Here is a 27524-nt window from a genome sequence, read left to right as displayed (position 1 = left end):
ATGACTCCCTGGGGGTAGGAGAGCCAGAAGCACCACATTTCATACTTTCTTCAACTCTGCTCCATATCCCCTTTCCCTTGGCTGATTTTAATCTGTATCTCTCAGCTGTGATAATCATAACAATCAGTAAAATAGCTTTCAGCATTACCCTAGGCCAGAGTGTAACCAAAGACCTTCTAGCTGATTATGGAACCCAACAGCAGTCTTACAGATCCCCAGACTTGCAATTGACTCTTGTCAGAAGTGGGCGTGGTCTTGTTCATTTCATAATGTATCTAGATATCAAATCCCTATATCATACACTTGAATCTACTTCAGTATTGTATGTCTACTCTTCAATAAAATAAAAAATGGGTGTGGTCTGGTGGACTTCTCTCTATTTTGCACCTGCAAAAGGACTTTTTTCTTTGTACCCATAAGGCTTGATGTTTGTGTGTTGGTTAACTTGGATGCTGTGATAATTTGTTTTGGAACTTAGTAATTAATTCTTATCTTCCAAATAGGGACACATGTGGAGAAGAATTACTTAATCTGACTGATAACCAAGAAGGAACCTACAGACACTCCTGCGTTGTTGTGAAGTCCGTTGATCTCAACCTCAGACTGTGGCTGTTGCTCTTTATGCAGCTCTCTTGCAACTTGGCTTGCAGTCAGCACCACAGGGTGCTCAATATGGAGGAGGAACTGGGTTATTTTAGACAAATCAGGCTCTTATTACTTCTGTTTCTCTGGAGAATCCTGACTATTACAGGGGTGGAGACTCCTACGCATCATCTCAAGTTTATAGTTGTAGGTGAACTGGATCTAGCCTACTGAACTAGAGGAAAGGAAAAAGAAAAACAGAATGTCTGAGGGTGGAAAGTTGTTTATAGAAAGAATGTTTTTCTACTTCTCCTAACATCCCTTGTCCATTCCAGTCATCCTGCCTGTATGAAGATGATTTATTAGGAATATATTGTTCCTAATATGTTCCCAGTAGATTGTTTCTTCATGTTCTAGAAAGGATATATTTGCACTCTCTCTCTCTCTCTCTCTCTCTCTCTCCCTCCCTCCATCCCTCCCTCTCCCTCTCCCATTCTCTCTTCCTCTCTCTCTTTTTCTTCAAAGATTTTATTACTTAGGGGCATCTGGATGGCTCAGTCAGTTAAGCATTTGCCTTTGGCTCAGGTCATGATCCAGGAGTCCTGGGATCAAGCCCTGCATCAGACTTCCTGCTCTGCTCCCTCTGCTCCTCCCCCTGCTTATGCTCTCTCTCTCTCTCTCTCTCAAATAAATAAATAAAATATTTAAAAAGGAAAAGATTTTATTTATTTTAGAGAGAATACATGCATGCGAGCTGAAAGTAGGAGCAAAGGGAGAGGGACAACCAGACTCCTTGCTGAATATGAAGCCCAATGTGGGGCTCAATCCCATGACCCTGAGAGCATAACCTGAGCTAGAATCAGAGTCAGACGCCCAACCAACTGAGCCACTCATGTGCCCCTGGGTATAGCCAATGAAATAGCAAGAATAGCCAATGAAAACAACTCAGAAAACCTAGTGGGAACTTGTAACCAAAATTTAAGGATGGCAGTAGCAAACTACTATGAATTACTCACCATCTTCCATATGATGAATACAATTCATATGTTATCTCACTTGGTCCCCATCACAACAATGTACTATAGCTATTATGTCTCCCATTTAAAGGTGAGGAAGCCAAAGTTCAGAAAGGGTGGCACTTAGATAAATAGTATGGATGGACATAGGACTGGCAGCTATGCTCTCAGATTCTAAAGTCCCTGCGAAACCCTGTCTACTGTGTCATGGTGTGTGCTATGTTACAGATTCTTTCTAGTCAAGACTCAATGGAGGGTAGGGTTTATTGGCCCAGCACTTTGAGATGCACAAATGGTAAATAGTGCCCGCTGCATGGATGGAACTTTGTCTTGACAAGTGAATGGAGACTCCCAGGCAAGAGAGAAAACACCGCACAGGACAGTGAGGACATAAGCTGCCCCCATAAGCCTGGGTGGTCATGTCCGGAATCCTACATGGAAGTTATGTATCATGGATACTTGTTTGCAAGAGCAGGATAGGGTGGCAGAGATGCAGCAACTTGACTCCAAGTCTAATCTGAGTTCTAATGTAACTGCCCTTTGATTTGAGAAATTTATCTTCTCTAGGCCTAAATTTTCTTACCTATGAAAAGAAATTAGATTAGAAAATCCTATACTTTTGGGACGCCTGGGTGGCTCAGTTGGTTAAGTGTCCGACTCTTGCTTTTGGCTCAGGTAGTGATTTCAGGGTCATGAGATCCATCCCCATGTCTGGCTCTGCACTGGGTATGGACCTGCTTAACATTTCTCTTTCTGCCTCTCCCTATGTCCCTCTCCCTGTGCCCCTCTCCCTACGTCCCTCTCCCTCTTTAAAAAAAAAATAAAAACAAAAATAAAAGTAAATAAGAAAGTCATTCAGCTGAGTTTTATAGGTACAAATGAGGAGAAAACATTCATTAAGACTAAACATGTGGGGTACCTGGATGGCACAGTTGGTTAAGCATCAAACTCTTGGTTTTGGCTCAGGTCATGATCTCAGGATTATGAGATCAAGCCTTGCATCAGGCTCTACACTCAGCACAGAGTCTGCTTAAGAATCTCTCTCCCTCTGCCCCTCCCCACACTCATGATCTCTCTCTCTCTCTAAAATAAATCTTTAAAAAACAAAGAAAAGAAAAAGAAAATACTTTACTTTTGCAAAGATTGTGCAAACCTCCATATAAAACATGACCCCAAGCTGAATTTTGTGGTTTTCTCAAAAAGAAAAATATAGATTTGTTGTGCAAGTTCCCTGTTGGAATCACTTACACTCCTCATTATCTGCTCTATCTCACTGTGTGTTTTTCTAGATTTGTTTGAGAAAAAAAATCCTCAGTAGAAACAATCACTCTACACTTATAGAATACTGTTTTCATCTCCTCAGTCTTCCGTTAAAAAGCCTGAATTATAGTCAGTGTAGTCTAATGAGAGAAATTATTTCAAAATGTCAGTATGTCACCTTGAAGAAGTTTGCCAGTTTAAAAATGGGTCTTGAAGTATACAGAAGAGGCATAATTTGCATACTTTTGTTTCCTGCACCAGTGTTTTTCCAAATAACACATCTGTCCTGTCTCTATTTGCCTGAAGCAACTTAGAATGCATACTCTCTTTGAAAGAGAGAATTAATAATGCATCAGGGAACTTTCATCTGGAATAGCAGTTCAGATTTAGTCCAGTCAGCATCTAATCCAAGATAATAATATCATAGTCTCTGGGAGAGTGGAATCCCCATGTAAATTGCCATCAACATCAATTTTATACTTTAGTTTGACAATCACTCATTTAATGTATGCTATGAGCATCATCCCATGCTAGATGAGGAGTATAAAGTAAACCCACTTCTCTGAGATTCAGTTTCCTCATCTCTGAAGTGCTTATTGTTGTAATATTTACCTCAAAAAGAAAGAAGTTGATGTATTTAAAAATACCACTTTCTGGCATGGTAGAGATATTCAATAATTAGTAATTTCAGTGCAGCAGATGTAAGCCCTTGTTGCCTGGAAGGAACTGAACATGAGTAGTGAGAATTAGTGTTGTCCAAACAACTAACAATAATATAAGCCAGAATGTGGTCAGTGAGATTAAAATGGCAAGAATGAAATTGGGATACGTGGAGGGAGAAGAAAGTACTTTTGTTTAGAGAAATTAGGTAAAAACATTTATCATGGCAGTGCCATTTCTTTTGGTCCTTAAAAGATTAGGTTTTTATGTGCAGTGTAAGGGTGTTTGATATAGACTCACCTTCAAATATTAGCCATGATCAGGATAATATAGCTAGCAAGCTGAACTTCTATGGAAAAGCATCATAATTGTATACTAAGAAGTAGTTTCAAGAGGGAGGTCTTTAGAGCAAATGTATTTACAGTTCTGCCTTCAGATCCACCTAATACTCAGGCACTAGAGTTTGGGTGGGGGAAAAAATAACTCATTGATTTTAGTCAATTGCAATTCATCTGTGAGATAGCACCTAAAAACTCATTGAGATTTCACTCTGCGATAATAAAATTATGTCACTCAACAAACATCTAATGAAGGGCTACTGCATGTGAAGAACATACATCAGTAAAGAGTACACCCCTGGCCATTGTGATCTCAGGGCTTAAATTTTAATAGAATAAACAGAAATGAAATTATTTTCACAGTTGAGTGTCACACTGCAATTGTGACAAGTGTCAAGAGGAAAAAGCAGACACATAACAAGGGGGCCTGAACTCATGTCAGGGTCAGGGGAGGCTTCGTTGAAGAAGTGACTTTTGCTGAGAAAGATATTTGGGAATTAACCAGGGGAAAGAGAAAGTCTTCCAGGTAGAAGAGACAACATTTATAAAAGCCTTTGGCCAAAAATGAAAATATAGAAGGCCAAGATAAGATACACCAGGACTGAACCTCAAAGGAATTCAGTTCAGCTGGTAAAACTTGATATCTCAAGTCAACTAGATGATTAATATAAAGTGGAATGTGGACAGTGCTGTGAAAGAGCTCAGAATAAAGTTTTGCAGAACATAGGCAAAATTTCCATTTGCCTGGGGAAGTACGTACAAATTCACCAAGAAGATGATATTTCTTTTGGATCTTTAAAGAAAGATCTGGTTCTGGCAGGCAGGGTTAGGGTATTCTCAGTATGCAAAGACCAGTTAGTGGAGGATAAGAGAACAGTAATTTAAATTGTTAAATTAAACAGAGAGGTAGGAAGAAAATCAGGACAGTGTAGGAACATGGTAATTAAAGGGAGATAGTATTACAAAGAGAGAAGGGTTACAATATGGAATGGTTTGACAATGTTCAAATAAGATGAGGCCTGGGGACATCTGGGTGGCTCAGTGGTTAAGCATCTGTCTTTGGCTCAAGTCATGATCTTGAGGTCCTGGGATCAAGTCCTGTATCAGGCTCCTCAGAGGAAGCCTGTTTCTCCCTCTGCCTATGTTTCTACCTCTCTTTGTGTCTTTCATGAATAAATAAATAAAATCTTAAAATAAAAGATGAGGCCTGAACTACATTTACTATATGAACTGTATGTTATTGGTAAACTTAGTGTGAGTAGACATAGCTGTGAGTGTAAAGTGAGTAAATGGAGACAGCTGATAACAGCTAAAAAACTCAGAAATGTAGGATTTTAGTGGCAGGATCCCTGTGATGTTCATTTTTTGTATTTTTAGAAAGACTCATTGTGCAGTAGTCATGTAGTAGTTATACAGAAATTAATTTCAGTTGTTGGATGGATGAATATTTGGGAAAAGAAAGGTTAATTATTTTAGAAATGGGACAAGACTTTGGGGAAAGAGTTGGTATTGTATTAGACTCTGTCTCTAGCAAATTACTAACTTTGTGACCTTGGGCAAGTCATTTAACCACTTTGAGCCCTACTTTCCTCACTTACAAAAGGAGGATAATGATAATTGATCTAATTTCCCAAGAGAGTAGATGAGTGTGTGAAAGTATGAAACTACATGATTGTGCTGTGTAGACTGTGGCGTGCTTACATAATAAGAGCACCTCACTATACATAGACTACATTAATGAAAGTAAGAATTAGAATGATAGGTGAAAAACACATCACAAAGGAAAATATATACTGTGGTAAAATTGTGGAAAAAAAATGAAAAAAGAGATAAAATGACAGGGCCGAGCAATATACTTATCAATGCTGTATGCATCTGTAACTTTTTCAAAAAGAGGAAGGGAATTGTATAAAGCATCTGTTGCCAAAAAAACACTACAAACAACCAGCACAAAACTCAGTGACTTAAAGAGGCATGTAATATTTATATAGCTCACAGTCTGTTCTGTTCATCTGATCTTGCCCATGCTTGACTGACTTTAGCTGGGCTTCCTCATGCTTCCATGGGAGCCACAGGTTGGCTGCGTGGTTCTGGTAATCTTGGCTGGCACATGCTCTTGGCTTGGCTGTTGACTGATCTAGGATGTCCGTGACCTAGTGCGGCATAGCTCTGCTTTACATGCCTATCACCATCCAGCTGGCTAATATGGCCATATTCTCATGACAAGGCCCAGAAAGAAAGAATAAGCAAGCACAATAATTGCTTGTGCAAGGGCAGACAGCAATATGCACATGCTTCCAAAGCTCTGCTTGCATCTCCTTTGCTTACCTCCTATTGGCAAACACATGTCATATTACCAAGCCTAGCACTGAAATGGGAGGGGATGATGATACTATCAGACAAAGGCCCTAGAAGGACATTAATGGGGCATATTAATACAGTCAGCCTGCCTCAGAGACTCATCACGGAATTCAGGACCCTGATGGCCACTCTCAGGAAGGCAAGAGGTAGAAAGAAGAAACACACGGCCGCCATTGGTGATACTCTAGTCTCTAAGTGAGGTAGCAGTTCTATTACTTTTCACTTTATAATTATGCCTTGTAGCATATATGTATATATATGCACATAATATATATACTTGTATATATATGACACATATATATATAATGTTTACCTTTTATAAGTACCAAAATGCCAAAAAAATATATGTTTTCAAATGCTGTATTTATAAAATACTGGGGGGCGGGGGTGAAGCTTTTTGGGAAGTCCAGTGGAAGATGAGACTTCTGGATTCTCCCTGTGTTTTTGCAAAATGGGATATTAATTGTTGCTTTTTAGCAGAAGATTATGACTCTGACAAAGAAATCACTTATTAAATGAAATTGAAGGATAAGCTTTGTCACGGTGGTGAGAATAATTCTTTCTTCTAGAGACCTCAGATCACATTTCAACATCGTAGAAAACACACATTTATTCTGCTCTGTTTTTCTCCCTTTTATTCTGTTTATTTTACTCCCGGAACAAAGATAACCACAGCTTGTCTTCGAAAGACTTCCATGTGAGTGTGAAAGAGGGTCGAATTTGGAACAAGCTAGAGCTCAGATAAAACTCTGATTTTTTTTTTTTTTTTCAAAGTGTTTCTCAATTGGACCCAGATCCCGGACCTCCAGGGTTTGATTCATTCATCTTAAGCTGGAACAGTGTTTTTTCACCCCTCTCCAGAAGACTGGGAGATTCACTTTAAAAAGACACTGCTGCTTTTTTTTTTTTTTTCACATCACAAAAGAATTAATGTTTGCACGGCCCTTTGAAGATGTGGTGTCACGCATGTGCTATTATTAATAATAAACTACAGATCTGCTTCACACCATCTGAAAAACAGGGCTGTGCCACCATGAAAGAAGGCTTATTTCAACCAGCTCGCCATTGTGCTTAGCCCAGATCCAGATCCGCTTCAGACTGGGGCTTGTTCCAGAACACGGGGAAAGAAAGGAAGCAGCTGGAGGGAAACAAAACAACATATACCAGCCAGCCCCTTAAAGAAATAAAGAGGAGGCTTTTAGAACCATTAGAGGTCAGTGCCAGCCACTACAGGCATCTTGGCCACCCATGGGTGTGGGACTCAGCACCTGCTGGCAGGGGGCTGATGGATGTTGTGTTTGGTTGTGCAGGCGATCCGAGGAAGGCACACACTCCCGGGGTCGTGAGCCTGCACAGACCAAAAAGAGAGGTGCTGGTCACAACCTGTTAGGTTCTATCAGCTAAGTACACTGAGTAGTTCTGTTTCCCTTTCGTTTCTGAAACCACTAATATTCCCCCAGTAGCTTTGTGCACTTACAGGCTCCCTTTGCATGGCTGGGTTTGAGGAAGCGGATGTGAAATCGGGCCTACTGTAAATACCAGTCCAGTGGAGACGTCGGGACAGGTTTTGCTTGGAGAGGCAAGTACAAACACACCGAGCTGAAATGCAAAGCATGGACTTTGTGGACTCTGCTAGCAGCGGGGACACCCGTTGACACAGGAGCCAAAGGAGGAGCAGATCTGAAGCTGGGTCTGTTACTTCTGGTTTTGAACAAAGCATCTCTGCACCTGTCTTCGGTGGTGGCGATTCTTCACTCATTCCCCTTGTTTCAACCTCCCCTTGGTTCTGCTTGTTGGTGAGCTGGTGACTCAAAATGGACTGCAGCCTTCTTTCTGAGTTACAGGGGTTTGCAGGAGGGGAAAGTATTTCTTGCACCGTTTTGGGCCCTAACACAGAAGGTGTTGTATTATGAAAAACGGAGCTGGAGAGAGAAAGAGAGAAGGAGCAAGCAGAAAAAGGCAAAAATACAAAACCCAAGGAAATCAAGATCATGCTGTGCAAAATTGTTACAGCTGTTTCTGTTTTTATTGGCTGTTTCTTTTGGCTTCACTTTTCAAGCAACTGTGGTTCATATGGGCAGGAAGGCATAGAGCATGGCCCAGCTCTGGGGCGGTGGGAGGACACAGGACCGAGCAGGGAAGGAGTGAGAGGAGGGGCAGGAGCTGGGTGAGGACGTTCTGAATTTCGTAGAGCACTTGGAAGGGATCCACATCAATGCATTTCTTTTTTCTTTCTTTCTTTCTTCTTTCTTTCTTCTTTCTTTCTTTCTTTCTTTCTTTCTTTCTTTCTTTCTTTCTTTCTTTCTTTCTTTCTTTCTTTCTTTCTCTTTCTTTCTTTCTTTTTCTTTCTTTTCTTTTCTTTTCTCTCTTTTCTTTCTTTTCTTTTCTTTTTTCTCTTTCTTTCTTTCTCTTTCTTTTTTTTTATAATTTTGTAGAAGCCTTTTGCAATAGAATTCAGATGCACTTAATGGCAAGCTCTTAAAAGCATCCCATCTCCCTGGCTGAATCAGATTAGTGGTCCGTTTTAAGGCTTTGTACTACCTCCTGGAAATGACGTTCCCGTATCTCTGAGGAAATAAAGTGTCAAGACGCATCCCTTTCCTTCTCCCCGACTGTGATTCACCTAGACCACTGTACAGGGCTGAACATAAGGAGAGTGCGTATTTCCCCTGGGGGACTCTATTTCTCATGCTTACAAATGGAATGAGCTCTATGGCTGCTCACTGACCCTAGGAGGATATTGGGATACAGCACCCCAGGGCTGGGGGTGAGCTGCTCGCCCACCTTATTTCCCCTGCCTAGCAGCCTGCTGGAAGGTGAGCCAGAAAAAAACCTGTGGAAAAGCCCACAATTTCTCACTGTCTTTCTTAAAACTTCCTATTGAACTGGTAATTAAAATGACATTTTTAAGGTGTATAAAATTGCTTAGAGTTCCTGAATTTGATAATTTGATGCTATTCTTAACCATACTTGTCCCCCCTCCACACACACACACACACACACACACACACACACACACTGAACCACATTCATTCTACAGACTCTAAGGAAAGATTATTCTTAAGGCAAATAGCAAGTCCCCAAATGAGGGCACATTGGTGGGAGAAGGGGAAGATATGGAATATCACAAGGGAGAAACTGTTTACTTAGGTTTGGCTTTGTAGTGAGAGCAAAACAAAATAGGACAAAAAGGCGATTCATGATAAATACCTTTATCCAGTGATACATTGTTGCGTGCCCTCACATTAAAAAAACGATCCAATCCAATGAGCCCAGCTATAGAATGAAGGGCCAATCCAAAGCTCAGGGCCCAAGCATTGGTTCTGCTTTGGAGCTTCCTTGGCTTTTTTGGACTGGAATTCTGGCTCGGCTGCAGGAGGGCAAATCATAACCTACCCACCTCAACGTGCTCATCTGAAAATGGAGCTGCAATGTGAAGATGGATTGATGAAAGGCGGCAAAGCACTGGGAGACTATAAAACCTCAAGTAATTGCGAACATTAAATCTAATAGCATCTAATTAGGTGTTGAACGTTGTGTCTTGGCCATTTTTTTTTTTTTTTTTTGTCTCGGTCATTTTGTTACCTCAATGCAAGAAAGGGTTCCTTCGAAGCTCCTTCTGTTTATTTTCCCAAGGAGGCCATTGAATTACCTGAAAAATGGCAATTTGAACTAACATTGTGAGTTTTTGGGATGTACCAATGCTGCTTCTGCATTATCTGATTTCATCTATTCCTCATTTAACCTTTCTTCTTACGTATTAATAATGGTTAGCAGCCCATTGTTCTCACCAAATATTACATTTGTTTAGAACTTTCCAGTTCCAGCAGAGTGTATGCAGTATAGGTAGAATGAGGCCGGCTGTTCCTCAAAGGGGGTTTACTAACCTCTTTGAACAGGAAAAAGAGTGATTTCCTGAATTAGTGCTGCCTAAAGAAAGCTATTCTCTGGTTATTAAATAACAAAATTGTTCCTTTGAAAGACAGTAAAAACAAACAAACAAACAGACAAATCTTGTATCTGGCACTAATGCTCTGACTTAATGTAAGGGTAGGTGAAATTCCTATGCCTCGAGTCTTGGCCACAAAATGGGTTGGTAGGGCTTGATTAGAAAGAAATTCTTTCCTGAGAATCCTGTGAAATTTAGACATGGAACATCAAATCTCAAGCACCGGATGTTCTTGTTTGCACTCGACAGTGATATTCACAAAAATTAGACAAAATAATAAATGAATTTCTCTGTGTTTTCAGTAAATGCAACAATGAGCTTCATCATCTTCTTTTTTCTTAGAATGGCTCTTTGTGAAGACTTATGGCTTTATACTCTTAAAGTTTTATCCGCACCCTTGTGAAACTCTGCAAAGGTCACTCTTGTGAATGTGGATGTTGGCTATACTATTAGTGGTCACTATTAACAGTCTCCCTTGAAAAAAATCTGGTTTTTAAAAAAATTTTATTTATTTATTCATGAGACACACACAGAGAGGCAGAGACATAGACTGAGGGAGAAGCAGGCTCCCCGTAGGAAGCCTGATGTGGGACTCGATCCCAGGACCCCAGGATCATGACTTGAGCCAAAGGCAGAAGCTCAACCACAGAGCCACCCAGGTGCCCCAAGATCTGTTTTCTTAATTCACTTTTCTGTGCTTTAGAATAAAGCTATTAAACTTCATAATGTTAAAAAAAAAAAAGGCAGCATCTGTTAGGCGTTACTACAAATTTGAAGTAGCATTAATCAGTAGCATCTTCTACAAATGAAGAGTAGATCTTTGCATACTGAGGTTCAGGCAGGCACCCCCATTTGTTGGTGTATACTGAACCTCACTTGCAAAAACATGTTTCTGCTATTATCCTCACAGAAGGCCCTATGTTCACACACATGCACAATTATGAGACCGAACACTCCCTTCTTCTGTGGATCGCTCTTTGATCTTTTGTTGTTCTGCTGCTTTGTGTCCATATGGAAATGTTACCAACCAGCGGGCAATTCCTCTCCATTAGGATTCCTCATCCAGAGTCTCCCCACCCCGCCCCCCGCCCCTGTTGTTTCTTATTTGTATTGGGCTCCAGATTGATGCCAACATTTCAAAGGAATACACCTCATTGGGTTCAAAAGCTCAATTTGCATTAAGTAGCCATCAAAGCTTACACTTAGATTTAAGTACCTGTTTATAGTTAGGTTTTTCTGACATGCAGTGACAAGGCATACCAGTGACAAGGCACACGGGCATCTCCTGAAAAACAGTTTTCTTGTGGGACTGGGGAGACCTATGGAATCAGGTAGGGAGGTTGGTCATCAGTGCTGTGGGCAAGAAACCTGTTCCCAGTGCAGTGTGCTCTGCTGATTTCCATCGTGGTCTTTACCAACTGGAAATATATATATGATACACACAGGCACGGTGCCATCCAACAAAAATGTCTTGAAAATGCCCCAACTCTACAAAAGCTCAATTTGTGGATGGCAGTTTATGTTCATTAGTAACTTTTCTTCCTGTCCATAGGACTTAGTTACACTGGTCCTGGAAATCCCCCACTTTTATTATACTGGAAAATACCAAAGATGTGAGAGCATAGAAGTATGTGCTTACTAAGGGAGCTTGCTTTCTTTAATAGCCTTCTGAAGCTCCTCCTTAGGAGGGATTAAATAAAGCCGGTGCCTTGCCACTTCCCAAGTCTATCTCACACATCAAACAAATGAAAATCCGTCCCAAACTCATCTCCCTTCATGCCCACACTCAAATATGCTGTTTTATGTGGGTTGACCAAAGTCTTTTTCTGATTTTCCTCCCCATCTGTGCTTTGAATAAACATGCATCCTAAAGAGAAGGAGGACTAAAAAGGATCAAATTTGATTCCTGTATTTGGAAATGTTTTCAAAAGACCACACCACACTTGGCTATTCGGTCAAATTAGATTCTGTTTGCCTCTAATAGCATTTAATTACCTCCCACATGCTTCTTGGACTCTCTCACTTCTTGGTCCACATGACTTAGTTCTTCTGATGTCCAAAACAGTTTACTGGCTATACTGGGTGTCTGGGACTGTAGAAACCAAATAACCAGAGACACGACCAGTTGGTTTTTAACTTCTTGAGCTGTTTGTTGTTCTTTTGCCAAAGACACAGTGCCTCAATTTCTTTCTTTTACAAGTGCATTGATAGGCTCACAGGGTTTAAAAACTCACTTGAATGGAAAGCAAAGTGTGCACTGATGAGTCTCTGAAGGAAGTTTAACCCAAAGTATGAGAAATTGAGAACAAGTTCTCTTACAGTATCTTCAAGGGATTTGGTCATCCTGACAAATTAGCTTTTTTTTTTCCTTTCTCCAGATTAAAAGGGAAAAGAAGATCAAGTAAAGAACTGTGGACTCTAATGCATGTGTTCAGTTGCATTTCTAGTATTTCTAGTTTAAAACTTCTGAACAAACTGAGATTAGGTTTGTTTGTTTAAGATTTTATTTATTCATGAGAGACACAAAGAAAGAGGCAGAGACATAGGCAGAGGGAGAGGCAGGATCCTTGCGGGGATCCCAATGTAGGACTCATCCTAGGACCCCGGGATCACGACCTGAGTCAAAGGCATATAGATGCTCAACCACTGAGCCATCCAGGTGCCCGAGATTGGGTTTATTAATCGGATTTGAATTCCAGCAGCAGCACGTGCAAAAGCTAATTATTTTCAATATCACAATACTGTTTAAAACATGGGTTGGCAAACATTTTTTTAAGGGCCAAATAGTGAATGATTTAGGTTTTGTGAGGGCCAAGATACTTATATGACAAAAGGGGAAACACTTGCCCCTCTGTGGTCCTGTCTGCCCTTTGCACTTGGGGGCTCCTGCTTTCCGCTGTAGGCTTTCTCTGGTTCCACTGGGTGGGATCTGGTGGGCCAGTAGGAGCATCTGGTACACAGGGGATGGGGACAGAGAAGCGTAGAGGAGGATGGGTTGCCGTTGGTCAAAGGCAGGCCCTGTATGCAGGAGGAACTGGGTTTGAGGGGGATACCCTTAGCCTCTGTGGCTCCCAGTGTTCGCACAAGATAGTGTAGTACCTGAGGGCCATACAGAAATAGGCTTGGGTCTGGATTTGGTCCTGCAGCTGTCGTTTGCCAACTCCTGGTTCATCAAATAACCAGATACTGATGACTCCCAAATTGATAATTCCAGTTTGAGTCTCCAGCTATCTGTTGTATATTTACCCTGAGCTACTTGGCAAGAAAGGATGTTCCAAACTCCACTCATTTTTATCTTCTTCCCTCTATGCTCTGTTTCTGTAAGTAGCACCACAACTCGCTCATTTGTCTGAACCGGAAACTTTGTGTTCATTTCTGACTCCTTTCCTTTATCCCTTTGCCTCTAGTGACCAGACTGGAAGTGATGGAAAGGCATGAACCAATCTAGCTCATGTTTATATATGTAACTCTCTCTTGAGTCCTGACACATAGTAGGCTTCTAAACATTGGTTCCTGAATCAGTCTATCCAACCCCAGACTCAGTTGATTTCTTCTTGATTATTTCATTCCTCTGTCAAAATTCTCCTGTGGCTTTCTACTGGATAAAGCATAAGTATAAAATATTTGCAGACCATGCCAAACTTTCCCTCTTTTGACTTTGCCTACCGTAAAAACCGATGGTATAGAATTATGCTACACCCTTCACGTATTCCCATTCATAAGGTGTTTGTTCTCATAGTAACAGTTCCCCCTCTGTCACAACAGTTCATCAGTGCTGAGATCATCTAGTAAATGCATTTCACCCATATTGGGTTATATGTAGCATCAAGGTAAGACTTTGTCTATGTTTTGCCTGGTACTTGGAACATGGCAGTTGAACCAAACAGGATACCTAAGTATAGCTGAGAAACTTCAGACCCTTTTTGCAGCCATGCAAACCTACTGGGCCTTCTAGGCTCTAATGGGCCTTTCTCAAACCTTCTCTTAGTCTGTGTCTGGAGAGAGTAGAGTACAATTAGTCTGTGTTAGGGATTGATTAGTGCAGTGAAAGGCATTGGCTCCAATGGGAAAGGACCTGGTGGGGTGAGGTAGGAAGAGATTGCTTTGAAGCCCCAAGACTTGGTCTTTGCTCTTGAAATCCTCCCCCCACTGCCCACCCCTGTTGGCTTTGTTGCACCCAAGGCAAGGCAATTGCACCTACAAGTTACCTAGACACAAGGATGCTGAATCTGATTGGGGCAGCCAATTGGGGCCAACACTGAGTTGTAAATTTTGTCCTAGAGTCACAAAAAATATGATGTTCAAACAACTCCAGGGATGGTGACAAGAATCTTCAGTGAGTTATTTGTTTTTATTTTTTTAGAGAGTATGAGTAGAAGGGAGGAGAGAGTGAGCAAAAGAGAATCTCAAGCAGGCTTTATGCTCAGTGCAGAGCTGAAGGGAAACTCAATCTCATGACCCAAGATCATGACCTGCACCAAAATCAAGTGTCCGATGCTTAACCCACTGAGCCACCTAGGTGCTCTGAGTTTTTTCTTTATATGTTTAAAAGAAGGAAAGTCCAGAATGATCACTGTAATCGATGATTGTGATACCTTCTATGTGCATGCCAAATTAAACAATAAAATCAAGCAATATATTAGTTTTTCTTTTTCCTTTCTGAAGTATAGGTAGGTGGAGAATTACAAACAGATGAAAGTGCCAGGATCATTGTATCGCTGTATTAATTTAGAAAATCTGAAACAAGTCCCGATGACAGTGATGTCAGGGCGACTGTAACACTAACTGAGTTATTTAGAGGTAAGTATGAGGTTGTTTAATGTAGCCATCACATAATTAGGCGCAATTAAAAATCTCTCTAGCATACGTGATAATTGAGATAATAAGGAAGATAGAGTAAAGATTACAGACTTTTGGAAGAAGTTACTTTGAATTTGATAAGGAATACAATAAAGTACCTGAAAGCATTGTAGAATCCAAGAGGGAACTGAGCTGCAGGGATATGTGGATTTTTTTCCCCAAATACAGTACAGTATATTGTAAATGTATTTTCTGTTTCTTATGATTTGCTTAATAATTTCTTTTCTCTAGCTTACTTAATTGTAAGAAGGCAGAACATAATACATACGCAACATGTGCATTAATCAACTTTGTTATTAGTAAGGCTTCCAGTCAACAGTACACAATTCAGTTTTTGTGGAGTCAAAGTTATATGCGGTTTTTTGCGTGAGTTTTACTTCCAACCCCTGTGCTGTTCAAGGGTCAATGGTACTCAGATTTTCCAGTTGTATTATTTCTTTAACCATAAAGGCCAGAAAGTTAGATGAATTTTTATTGTTATCAGGAGGAAAAAGTAGAAAATCAGGTGCATAGAAAATGCCTACTTGACTCCTTCTTCTTCCCTTCTGTGTATTCAGTATACAGTATATTTCTTTCACTCCAGTAAAACAAGGGATGAAAAATATTCCAAAAGTACTACTTCCAAATTACTTAGAAATGGGACCATTTAGAAACCAAGAATTCCCCCAAAGTGTTAAAATTAATTTACCAAGCCCATGACTCAACAACTTCTTTAGGGAGAAAACTTCGTACAATTTTGTATCTTCCTGTTTCATGAAAAAGAAAATATTGCATCATGGTTTGAGCCATAATTAATCACATGAGAACAGAATTTTGTTTTTGTCCTGAAAATGTTGATTTGGGGAAAGAGTGGGAAGTAGGGTTTTTTTCCTTTTTCTTTTTACCTTTTAGCTTTAAAAAAAAAAAAAAAAAAACATTAAGGAAGAAACTAGCAGAAATAAATGAATCACAAAATTGTCTGTAGACAAATCAGACCCCTGGAATTAATGAGATTTCTTCAAGTAGAACTTTCTCTGAGGCCAGGTTTAGGATCTGGGAGAAAAAAAAAAACAGGTGTGTGCTTGCAGGGCTTCAAAGATGAAAACTGCTTCCTCTGCATGGCAATGCAGAAAAGGATTTACCCCACAAAATTTCCCCAGAGTCCTCACTAATAAGATAAAGTCAGCTGAAAATCACTTTGCTCAGTGCAGACTGTGACTTCTGAAAGGCTTATTGAAATTAATCAGTACATTTCTGTCTTACACTGTCTTTGTGTTTCACATATAAGAATGTTTGTTAGGACCAAGTGAGGAATAGACAGTTTCCCAGACGGGGTGCTGGCAGTCTTGGCAGGTGTCACTTACTTGCAAGGTGGGCTGACACAGGCTGAAAGCAGCTCATCTTAAAGGTTCTGTGTGTTGCTAGAGCTGACACACGTGATGAATGGGGCTGACAAGCCTCTGTTATCTTTTTTCTTCATTCTGCATGATTCTACTCTGGAGCATTTCACGTAAGTCTTCCAAGCCTGCATGAGAAAATGAGTGACCATGCCACCAGGCAGAAATGAAAAGGAGAAAAAAAAAAAAAAAAAAAAAAGAAATGAAAAGGAGAAACCAAAGAAACGTATCTTGTGTTGGAAAGTTACACAAACCACTAGGATGGTGGTATATTTCTTTGGAGAGACCTCAGTGATGCTTTCTGGCACACTTTGGAAGTCCATCAATGACCTGGTCCTCTTATTACAGCTATGCCTGCTTTCTCTTCCATCTCTACATTCTCTTTTAGTGAGTTGAAAATATCTCTGGATTTCTTCAGCCTTGCTACAGAAACTTATTCAGTGCTACAAAAAAGGATACACTAAATAGAATTTGGGAAATAGGATTGTACAGTAAATGAAATGATGCATAAACTTTCGCCCTTGAGCAAGACAATCCTAAGCCTTTCTTTCACTCTTGTTATTTAAATAAAATACACTTCGTGTTTTTATGTGTGTTTTCCTTTATTTAATCACCATATACAAACAGGTTTTTTTTTTCCTGAAATCTCTAATTTCTAACTCTTGCCTCTTCTTAATTGAGTTAATAAAATATAGCAAGGCTTTATGTCTCTCTGTCCAGAAAAATTTATTTCAATTCTAAATCTATGGCCTCACTTGCTACTTCCTAAACTGTACTATTTGTGTGTGTGTGTGTGTGTGTGTGTGTGTGTGTGTGTGTGTGTATTCTGGATCCACGTCTTCAGGATAATGTGGCAGAGAGGAGGCAATGTATTCACCAAGTTTCATTTTATTTTCCTCTTCCTTTCCCAATCACACTTCCCAGACTTTCCCACATTAGGTGGTGGCAGATGATGGATTCTGGTCAATGAAATGTGGAAAGAAGGAATACACGTCAATCCCAGGTTGAAACAGTGAAAGCTTTTGGGAATCTTTGGTCAGTTTCTTCCTCTGCCGTGGGGAATGTGAAAGCTTCACATTGAGACAGAAGAGCCTCAAGCTTAAAGCCACTTGGATCACTGTGTCACTGTGTGGCGACACCTGCCATGGAGGATGGCTTGAACCCACTGCCAGACTTTGTGTGTGTTCTGTTAAACTACCAAGACTACGTGTTGTTGTTTACATGGCACAAGCCTAGCCTAGTCTAACTGATACTGAAAGGATGCAGTAGGAGTCCTTTCTAGTCTTTGGGAGCATCTTTTGTTTTATCACTTGTGATAATGTGGGCAGTAAATGCTGGGGATCCTAGATTTTTTAAATGGTAAGCTCTTATATTATTATTAGTGTGTAAGTCACATCCAAGCAAAGGATAAAATAGTGAGAATAAGCTATCAAGGACAAGAGGCCACAGTGGTAAAAATAAGCCCTGGATAAGATACCCAATCTGCTGCTTTTCTCCCTAATCATTTTAGTTTTACAATCTACTTTCTGAGTCTCAGTTACTTCAGAGTTAAAATAAGGATAATAATTTCCACTGTATAGAATTGATGGGGGAAGTATTGGCATATGCTTGATTCCTACTAAGCTTCACTGGGTTTTGGTTGCACCATTAATAAGCTATGTGACCTCAAGAGAGACACTTGACCTTTGCAAGCAAGAAATTCTTTGTGTTTAAAAGTAGAAGCAACGCCTGCCTTGCAGGCAGGGTGGCCGTGGTGAGGATTAAGGAGAGTGAATATATTCTGCAGTGTCTGGTGCATGCCATGTGCTCAATAAAGGTTGATCGCTACCGTGAGTTGACAAACAGACTCACTGGGATTTACTCTCCATACTGGTATCTCCAAGCACTTGGGTTTACACCTTGATTAAGAGCATGAAGAGTTTGCCTTACTGAAGGCCCCATATAGAGCCAAACAATTTCTTTTTGCTGTTTTTTTTTTTTAATTAGCATGGAATACAGATTAATAAATGACATTCCTTTGTTATGCTTAAGCCCTGTTGTTTAGTGTTTTTATAGACCACTCTTTGAGTCCATTTTGGACTCTGCATGGAGAGAAATGAGTTTCAAGTATGTTCTCATCCAGGGGTTATTATGTCATAGAGATAAAACCTAAGCTGGATTTCCTTTAAATGATCAAGCAAGCATACCCACCATCTACACCTGTACTTTTGTCTGGTTAGTTTTTAAAGTATCCTAATCTGATTTTACTAAAAAACACACCACGGAAATGCAAGATGGTGAGAGACTTTGCTCTCCCACATCTGTTTGTAGCTTTCGCCATCCTAATTTGCTCTCTATTTTTGACAGTCAAGTTCATTTGAGAAGTGGAAGCACAGATATCAAACTAGCATCTTGCATACATTATCTTGCAATAATTCACAGTACAATAAACAGCTGTTAATGAAGAGTCTCATGGCAGAGATATCTGGTTTTATGATTTACTCTACACAATTAATTAAAAAAAGAAATCTTTATTGCCTCTTATAACTATGCAGTCCCGTCACATATCTTTCTTTTAGCATTTTTTCCCTTCAAGTTTGCGAGAGATACTGGCCCACATTGGTTCATGCTCCAGATGGATTATGATGTAACTGGATTCTCTTAAATCTCTGCAACTACCTGCTTTGCCAGCTCCCTGTGCTTTAGCCTTTCCAAGTCTCAGGAGCTCCAACACCCTATAGCTGTCCTGGTCCTGCTGCCAGCAATCTGTTAAAGGGAGGAATTTTAAGTTTATAATGGCTTTATTATACACTAAATAACTGTAGGAATTTGAGCAAGTCACTTACTTCTTGGTGAATTTCCTCATCTGTGAAATAATGATGTCTGACTGGATCACACTGGAAATCTTTCAAGAGTGAGGATTTTGTGGCAAGCTAGAAATTAAGTCAAGAGCTTTAGGGCTTCCAAATAGAAGACTGAAAGGAGGTGATGCTGAATTTAACCAAAATAATTAATTTCTAATGGTAGATTATATTATAATCACGCACAAGTATTGGTTGAACACATCCCATATGCATGACAGTGTGCATTTTGGTGGAATACAAGAAATGCAGCTGACGTTGTTTTGTCCTGAAAGAGTTTTCAGTTCAGTAGTGAACACATGTATATGAGTAAATCTATGTCATAAAGTTTCATTAAATTAATTAATGTCATAATGGAGTCTCACTCAGCACCATGGCTGATTTATGTCCATTTTAGCTAGTTTGGTAGATAATTATAACTGTTTGCTGCATCAAAAATAGGATCATTTGCAAAATTGAAAACAATGCTTTAAGTTATTGCCAGAATTCTATTTAGAGATTTGAGGTCTACTTGTTTATTGCAAAAAAAAAAAAAAAAATGGTTTGCATGTTCCCTAGAAATACATTGAAACAAAATGCATCCTCCAGTTTGAATTTCCAGGAAGCAAATGAGATGGACTCAAGATCAAAGGAAACATTTTAGTGGATTCCAACAACGATTTCATTTTGTGCACAATCACGTGTGGGTCAGAAATTTCAGCAGAACTCAGCTAGTAGGTCATGTGTCATGCACAGGAGGTCACCTGAAGTTGGGAGAATCTACTTCCATGATGCCTTCATGCACACATCTGGCATCTCCATGTTCCTCAGTCTGTTTCTCCACATGGCATCTCATTTTCTAAGGCTTCTCCATGTAGTTTGGTCTCTTCATGGCAAGATAATTTCATGGTAGTCTTCTCATCTGGTGGCTGGGTTCTAAGAATGCAGGGCAGAAGTATCCATTTTCTTAAAGGTTAGGTCCAGAAACTGGCCTTACATCATTTCTGTCCTATTCCATTGGCCAGGGCTGTCAGGAGGGACACTCCTCTCAATAGGAATTGTGTCAAGAAACTGAGGCTGTCATTCATCTGCCATGCACTCTGGGGCATATGATATAGCATGAAATCATAATTCCCTGAGTTTTTCATTCACCCCATTTTTTTTAATAAGTAGTAAGTAAATAAATGGTTAATACAACCAACTTCTTAAGAGTGGACTCCTGGCATTTTGAGTAAGACAGTTGTGTTCTCTAAATCCCAGAATTTTTACCGTCCCTAACCAGCACCCACAAAATGCTATGTGTGCCCTACCTCCGCTGTTGGACAATACAAATATGGTCTGAAACATTTTACAACTCTCTCTGATGAAGCAGACATTTCTCCCAGATCAAAACCACAAACCTGATGTTAAGATGGTGGATTTCCTGATCAGGTTACTATTTGTCCTATATCAGTGTAGACAACAATAACATGATTTGTTTCTGTTCTGTTCCAATACATACCATTCAAAGTTCCTTCTACTTGTATCCTCTTTGTTCATACCTGTGCATTTGCAGAGCTATCGGGATATATAATAGGCACCCTCCTCACAGACAGGAGATTACATTATTGAAGACATATTATTCAATAGTAAATAAAAACTACATCCTGAGGGTGCCTAGGTGGCTCAGTTGGTTTAGCATCTGACTCTTGATCCCAGAAGCTCTTGGGAGGTCTAAGGTCTTGATCTTAGAGTTGTGAGTTCAAGTCCTGCGTTTGACTCTATGCTGGATGGGAAGCCTACTTAAAAATAATATATCCTGCTCCTTTCTTTTTTTAAGATTTTTATTTATTCATGAGAGACAGAGAGAGAGAGAGAGAGAGAGAGAGAGAGGCAGAGGTAGAAGCAGGCTCCATGCAGGGAGCCCAACGCGAGACTCAATCTCAGGTCTCCAGGATCACGCCCTGGACTGAAGGAGGCACTAAACCGCCTGCTCCCTATCCTGCTCCTTTCAATTAAAGAAGACATTTACTCTAGAACATTGGAAATATAGAAAACACACACATACTTTGAATCACACAATTCAGATACACCACTGTTGACATTTTGATGGATATCATTCCAATTATTAATGTGCAAATCCATGGGGAACATTTTACATTTGTGTACATATATATATAACAGATAATACATATGATATTTTATAATCTGTATGTGTTACTATATATAGTACTTTTGTAATATGCTTTTGATAATTCTTGACACTCAGAAAACAATATCAAACGTTAATTAAATGAAGCACTAAAGAGAATCAAAGAATAAAAGTGTGTATGGAGATGTTGAGTTAGTGGGGAAACCTTCATGAAGTTATCAAATGAATGAATGAATGGTCAGTTTGTATTCTATCATACTGAAGATGAGTCAATAAGAAAAAGGCTAGTTAAAGTGGTTTCTACTAAATAACCATGTTAAAATAGCAATTTGGGTTCATACTTATAAACTTCTGTTTAAAAAGTAACCGTTGTAGGGGTTGTGAGTTTGAACCCCACACTACATGTGGGTATTACTTAAAAATAAAATCTTTAAAAAAGAGTAACCATTGCAAAACAGCTAGGAGAGGCTCATAGTATAAATAGACCAACAATTCCAGGACAAATGAAGATAATGTTTCTTGGTTAATTAGTAATTTTAATGCCACACTTGATAAAGTCAATATTGCAAATAACGTTATTCTATGTGGTAGGAAGCATTAGAACCACTATTTAGGCACTACAGTGGTTAAATCTAGTGGTCAGAAGAATCAGTTGAAAGTTGTTAAAAGTGGGATTACTGGGCCTCATCACTAAATGATCCCCAAGTCTGGGATTAGCTTCTGGAATCTCCATCTATAATTTGCATGTCAGGGATTCCTGTGCAGGTGATCTGCAATCTATATTTTGGAAAACAGTTCTTGAAATTCCTGCTGCTGTGTCCTTGCTTAGAAGATTCAGTATACTAGTGATTAATGAACCTGAGATGCTCTTATTTTAGGAGGACATTTTCATCGTAATTTCTAGGCATTCTTTCGATGTTTGCCTTCCAACTAGATCACATTCTCTTAAAATCTGCTCTGCCTCTCTGAAATTAGTACCATCATTCACTTAGGATTTGTGTTCACAAGTATGACTGTCTGAAAAGTCATTTCTTGGGTGATCTTTTTTGGGTTTCAATAACCATGCTATATATACCTTATTATTCCCTCTTTTTGTGTTTGGAACAAAATAAGCAGCACCAATTGCTTTTAAGAGTTTGTAAAATTCCCCTATGACACCATGTGGACCTAGTATCTTTCGTAAGAAGGGAATCTAGATCTTTGATTAATTTCTTTTTTATTTTCATTTGAACTGTTGGCTGTTTTATTACTTCTAGAATAAATTTTCTATTTTGGAAAATTTATATTTCATCCATGTTTTCAATTTTTTTGTTGGTGTAGAATTCAGAAAACTAGTTTTTTATGCTTCTTTGAATTTCATCAGTATTTATGAATAGTCCTCTTTTTATTTTATGTATTATTTTGATATCTCTTTTCCCTTCAATTAACTTTTAGGTGAACCATGGAGAAAATGGCAGCAAGTAATTTAAAGAGAATTTTTTTTAAATGAGAAAAACAATTTAAAGTAAGCATCCTCAGGGGCACCTGGGTGGCTTAGTTGGTAAAGCATGAATCTTGATCTCAGAGTCATGAGTTTGAGCCCCACATTGAATTTAGAGCTTACTTAAAGAAAAATAAATAAAATGAGCATCTTCAGAAGATGGGAAAGGTATATGTCAACACATGTATGAATACATATGAATCTGTGGTCTTCTATTCCAATGAATCTTATCACATCCCTGACAAATGAGGCTTGTGGTGTTCTAATGCATTTATATAATACTTATATGGAAATACAGATAAAAGAATGCCATTCCATTTTATTAATAGTATAAGCTGATTACAGGCTACTTAGTTAAAATTTTTGACATTGACATGTCAGTGTAGATTACATTTTGAAGATATATTAGTTTTTTTAATCTATCCATAAATTTAATTGGATTAAACTTCTTTCAAAGGGTAAGAATGTGGCATCCCGGGAGGCTCAACGGTTTAGCACTGCCTTCATTCAGCCCAGGGCCTGATCCTGGAGACTCTGGATCAAGTCCCGAGTTAGGCTCCCAGCATGGAGCCAGCTTCTACCTCTTCCTGTGTCTCTGCCTTTCTTTCTCTCTCTGTGTGTCTCATGAATAAATAAATAAAGTCTTGGGGAAAAAAAAGGGTAAGAATGCTTATAGACTTGTAAAATTCTTCTAAGCATCTAATCAAGGGCTGGAGTCAGGAAATACGGCAAAATGAGATATTAAGAAAGCAATGGGTTGTATTCAATGTAAGGTAATGTCAGAATGGCCATTTGTCCTCACCAAATCCTCCCTAAATTCTAAATTTGACTGTTGTTAGTAATCCTTTGTAGACTGATCTGAAAAGTAGGAGAAATAGCATAATATTAAATATCTTATGTATATTGGATAATATTAACCACATTTTACTGATTTCATTCTAGTAAGTACAGTTCTCTTAACCTTATAAGAGGTACAAATTTGGAGAAAGAAGATTCTTAGTCTTTTTTATGTATAAAAGTGAAGTTTTTGGGGTGCCTGGGTGGCTCAGTGTGTTAAGTGGCCAGCTCTTGATTTCAGCTCAGATCATAATCTCAGGATCCTGGGATAGAGCCCTGGTCAGGCTCCCCGCTTAACAGGGAGTTTGCTTGTCCCTCTGACCCTCCCCCCTGCTTGTGCTTTCTCTCTCTCTCTCTCTCTCTCTCAAAGATAAATAAAGAAATCTTTTTTTTTTTAAATGACATTTTCTTTTCTGCAAAACTCATTTGTAGCACTAGAGAGGTTGTTTCCTATCTGTAACTAAGTGATGGGTTGGAGGCAGAATTCTAATAACTTTTTCAACACATGTTGACACCTGTAGTCTTTTCTTTCCCTTGGGGGGTGTGTGGCTCTAGTTATGTCCAGAATTTCTATAAAAATGCCCTCTGTCATAATAGGTGCCAGGTGCCCTGCTAGTGCTCAATACCTAATGGATAATGATAGGATATATTCACACCTTGAAAATGAGGTGGTGAATTTTTTGAATTTTCTTATAGAGTTTAGCACAGTGAGAATCCTCATGGGGGTACCCAGGGTGCAGATCTGTCCCAGGGAGAGCAGGTGATGACAGAGGGCTCCGTTTCAATATGTTTTGTACAGGAAATCACAGCTTTGGTCTGTTGAAGCTAGTGGGTTGTCATCAGTTGTACACCGGTGATGTTAGAGACTTGTGGAATCTGTCACTCTAAAGGATTCAGGAAACCAGAGAGTGACTCTTATTCCAGATGACATTGGCATCTTTGGCATTGATAATTACATGTATGAAGTGAGAACTTTTCTAAAAGCAAATAAACACAGCTTTGAGGGCAATAAGCAAGTGATGGTACTTTTCAGGTTGACAATGGAAAGAAAGTTTTCAATTTCATTTATAGCAACTCCAATTACTAGACCAAGTATGGACAGGCCGATAAAATCGGTGTTTGGAATGCATTTCATCCTACTAAATTATTTAACAATTTTGGATTTTTTTTTAAGTTAGCTACTAGACAAATGGAGAGGAGTGCCAACTGGGTTTCAAAGGCTATCACTGTCTTTTAAGGATAGGCAGGATTTTAAGTATGTTAGCATTCGAGTAGGAATGTGTAGTAGAGAACGTTATTAAAAGTGATCCTGATCTAGCCATCCTGGATGGCTCAGTCAGTTCAGTGTCTGACTCTTGTTTTCAGCTCAGGTCATGATCTCAGAGTCCTGGGATCAAGCACCTGTCAGGCTCTGTGCTCCATGGGGAGTCTGCTTGAGATTTTCTCCCTCTCCCTCTGCCCCTCCCTGCTGCACTCTTTCTCGCTTAAATAAATAAATTTTTTTTTTAAAGGTGACCCTGATACAGTAGTTCTGAATTTCACTGTGTAGACTGCAGTCTATTAAGATTTGGGGGACCACATGAGGTAGTCTGTGTAAAACGTGAAGGTGACTCCGTTGGTTTCAGGGTTTATGTTCTCCCACTTATCCACCCAAAGGGCAGCACATTTCCATGGAGGAAGGTGAGGACAGATATGAGCAGTCCACCTGTGCAATCCCTTGCAGAGTCATCTTGCTTAGATCAGAAAGCCATGGCAATCTCACCCTTCCTACGCGCACTGAGTCACTGCTTGGCCCTGCAGTCCCAACCAGCTCCCGAGGTCCTGCCTGACCTAAGGTCTAATTTCCAGCACTGAGGAAAGGACAGGATCAGCGAAATAGAATCACTCCAGGTCACGCTGACCTGTGTGATTCTAAAATACAGACGTTAGACTTTTTAAAAATAATTACTTCCCTTCTAATCTTTTCCTCCTATGTATTTTCATCATCTCTCATTTGCTCCTGTGTGTTTCATTGTTCTGGAACAAGTTGCTTTCCTGAAGCTCTTATTGGGGTAAGCATAGCTTTCATGGGTTCTATCTCTCTGTGTTAGGGATTGCATAGCACTTTTAAAAAATGTTTTCAGGAAGAAAAAAAAGAAAGAAAATGTTTGCAGGTATTTTGGGGTGGTGTATTTTGCCAGCAAGATTTCAGCCCCTAAATATATATATATATATACTTTTTTTAATGGATAAGTTGTTTAATTAGGTTCTTTGTAAGAAATTTAGAACACCAATTTGTGAGGTTAAACTCCACTTGTGAGAGAAAACACAGAGCGGAGGTAGCCCTGAAGCTGAGGAATAGCTTTGATTTTTGGCAGAATTTGTGAGTCCACAGTTTTCTGATCAACCTCATGCTGCTCTGAAATCTCGTATTTCTCCTTCTCTGTGTCAAAAATCTCCCCTTCCTGGTGTCTGGTTTTACGCAGCTTCTTCTTGAAATAAGTGTCAGTGAGATGTTTGGGGATTTTCACACTGCTGATGTCAATTTTGGTGGAAGTGGTAATGACAGATTTCTGGTATGTTCTTTGCAGAGGAACTCGGTTGAGGGCCAGAGGTCCAGTTACAAGTAGCAAGCCACTGCTCAGTTGCTTCAAGAAAACTACCCTCTTGCCTCTGTGGCGCCCAGTGAGGATGATCAAAATGGTCCCAGGAGTGATGCTAGCTCACAACTTTCTCACATGCTGACTGAAAGGTTTTTGTTTGCCATGGCTCAACAACTTTTGAGGCACATCTTCAGTAGGATAATACCTAGGCATTTTGCAAAGTTTAACCACTCAGGTACCACCATTCTTGTCACTGGTTTTGTAACAGCAGCAAGAACCTTCTCCTTCTTTTTCTTTTCAACCCTGGATTTAGCTACCAAATACTTCCTCTTGTACATGGCTTTTCTGGAATACATAGCCGATCGGGAATATTTGCCAATTCCTCTTACTAGGACAGGGGTTTGGCTGCCGTGGGGCATCCCCTTCTTTGGCATTTTAGCCTTGAGGTTACCCTTCTTTGCCTTCCAACCAGCATCAGTCTTCTTGGCTTCAGGTTTCTTCTTAGTATCCGGCTTCTAGGCTTTTTCGCCTGCCATCTTGCAAGATGGAAGAAAGAACTAAGGTCCCTAAATATGATATTTTGTGTGATCCCTAAATATGAAAATGCTGTTTTACTGCCCTGTTGAAAAGCAGTGGACTTCGAATAGTCCTAAATATTTAGACAGACTGTGAAAATGTAGTCAGTTAAAACAAGTGTGGTGTGCCTTAAAGACAACGCTGATTCAATTATTTAACTTCAATTTGTTTTCTCTAAGACATGATTATTTTTTTTAACTTGGTTGATTTCTGGTCCTCAGAAGACAATGTCTGTGATAAACTGTCCTCTCTCCCCCAAACCCTTCTGTCTACCTCTAATTTGTTCCTGGTGAATGACAGCAACTTCACAGCCCCAGGTAGCTTTTTACTTCTTTCATTTCTCAAAGCTGCCTCATCTTTCCTTTCTGTCTATCTTAAGATTTTGTTTGGGCATGCAGTTGAGGGCTTTAAGGATTTTGTCTTAAGATCCCTGGATTGGAGTCTTTGATTTAAGTTCCTGCCGAGGATCACCTAGGAGTCAGCAGCCCTGCCTTTTGGTGATGCTCTGTCCGTAGGATCTTTGAGTGCGAGGCCAGACCCATCCCCGCCCCTAGAAGGACCACTGAGACAGCTCCTCCAGGTGTGTGCTCAAAGATGCCCCTTGGGGGTCCCTGGTGTCCAACACTTCCAGAATTTACTTTTAGGGTTTAAAAAAGTACTCTGAGAGTCCATGTTATAATACCCAATTTGCAAGATA

General features: G+C 39.7%; 1 protein-coding gene and 1 pseudogene across 7 annotated transcripts in view; one reads left to right on the top strand and one right to left on the bottom strand.

Moving 5' to 3' along the window:
• The window catches only part of LOC144306750 (uncharacterized), a 188522-nt gene extending 179707 nt beyond the window's left edge, over positions 1 to 8815 (top strand). For all 7 annotated transcript variants that reach the window (XR_013373828.1, XM_077886302.1, XM_077886301.1 and 4 more), the window contains one exon: positions 504 to 8815. Coding sequence is in view for 6 of the 7 variants with exons in the window: in XM_077886302.1 (XP_077742428.1) it covers positions 504 to 816 (313 nt within the window). In the remaining variant the exon portion in view is untranslated. The remainder of the gene's footprint in view (positions 1 to 503) is intronic.
• Positions 8816 to 25885: 17070 nt separating this feature from the next.
• On the bottom strand, positions 25886 to 26787 carry LOC144306334 (large ribosomal subunit protein eL6 pseudogene; annotated as a pseudogene).
• Positions 26788 to 27524: the final 737 nt, after the last annotated feature.

The sequence above is a fragment of the Canis aureus genome, chromosome 37, assembly GCF_053574225.1.
Source record: "Canis aureus isolate CA01 chromosome 37, VMU_Caureus_v.1.0, whole genome shotgun sequence".
In the NCBI taxonomy this organism is placed as follows: Eukaryota; Metazoa; Chordata; class Mammalia; order Carnivora; family Canidae; genus Canis; species Canis aureus.
This window is presented reverse-complemented; position numbering and strand designations above follow the sequence as displayed.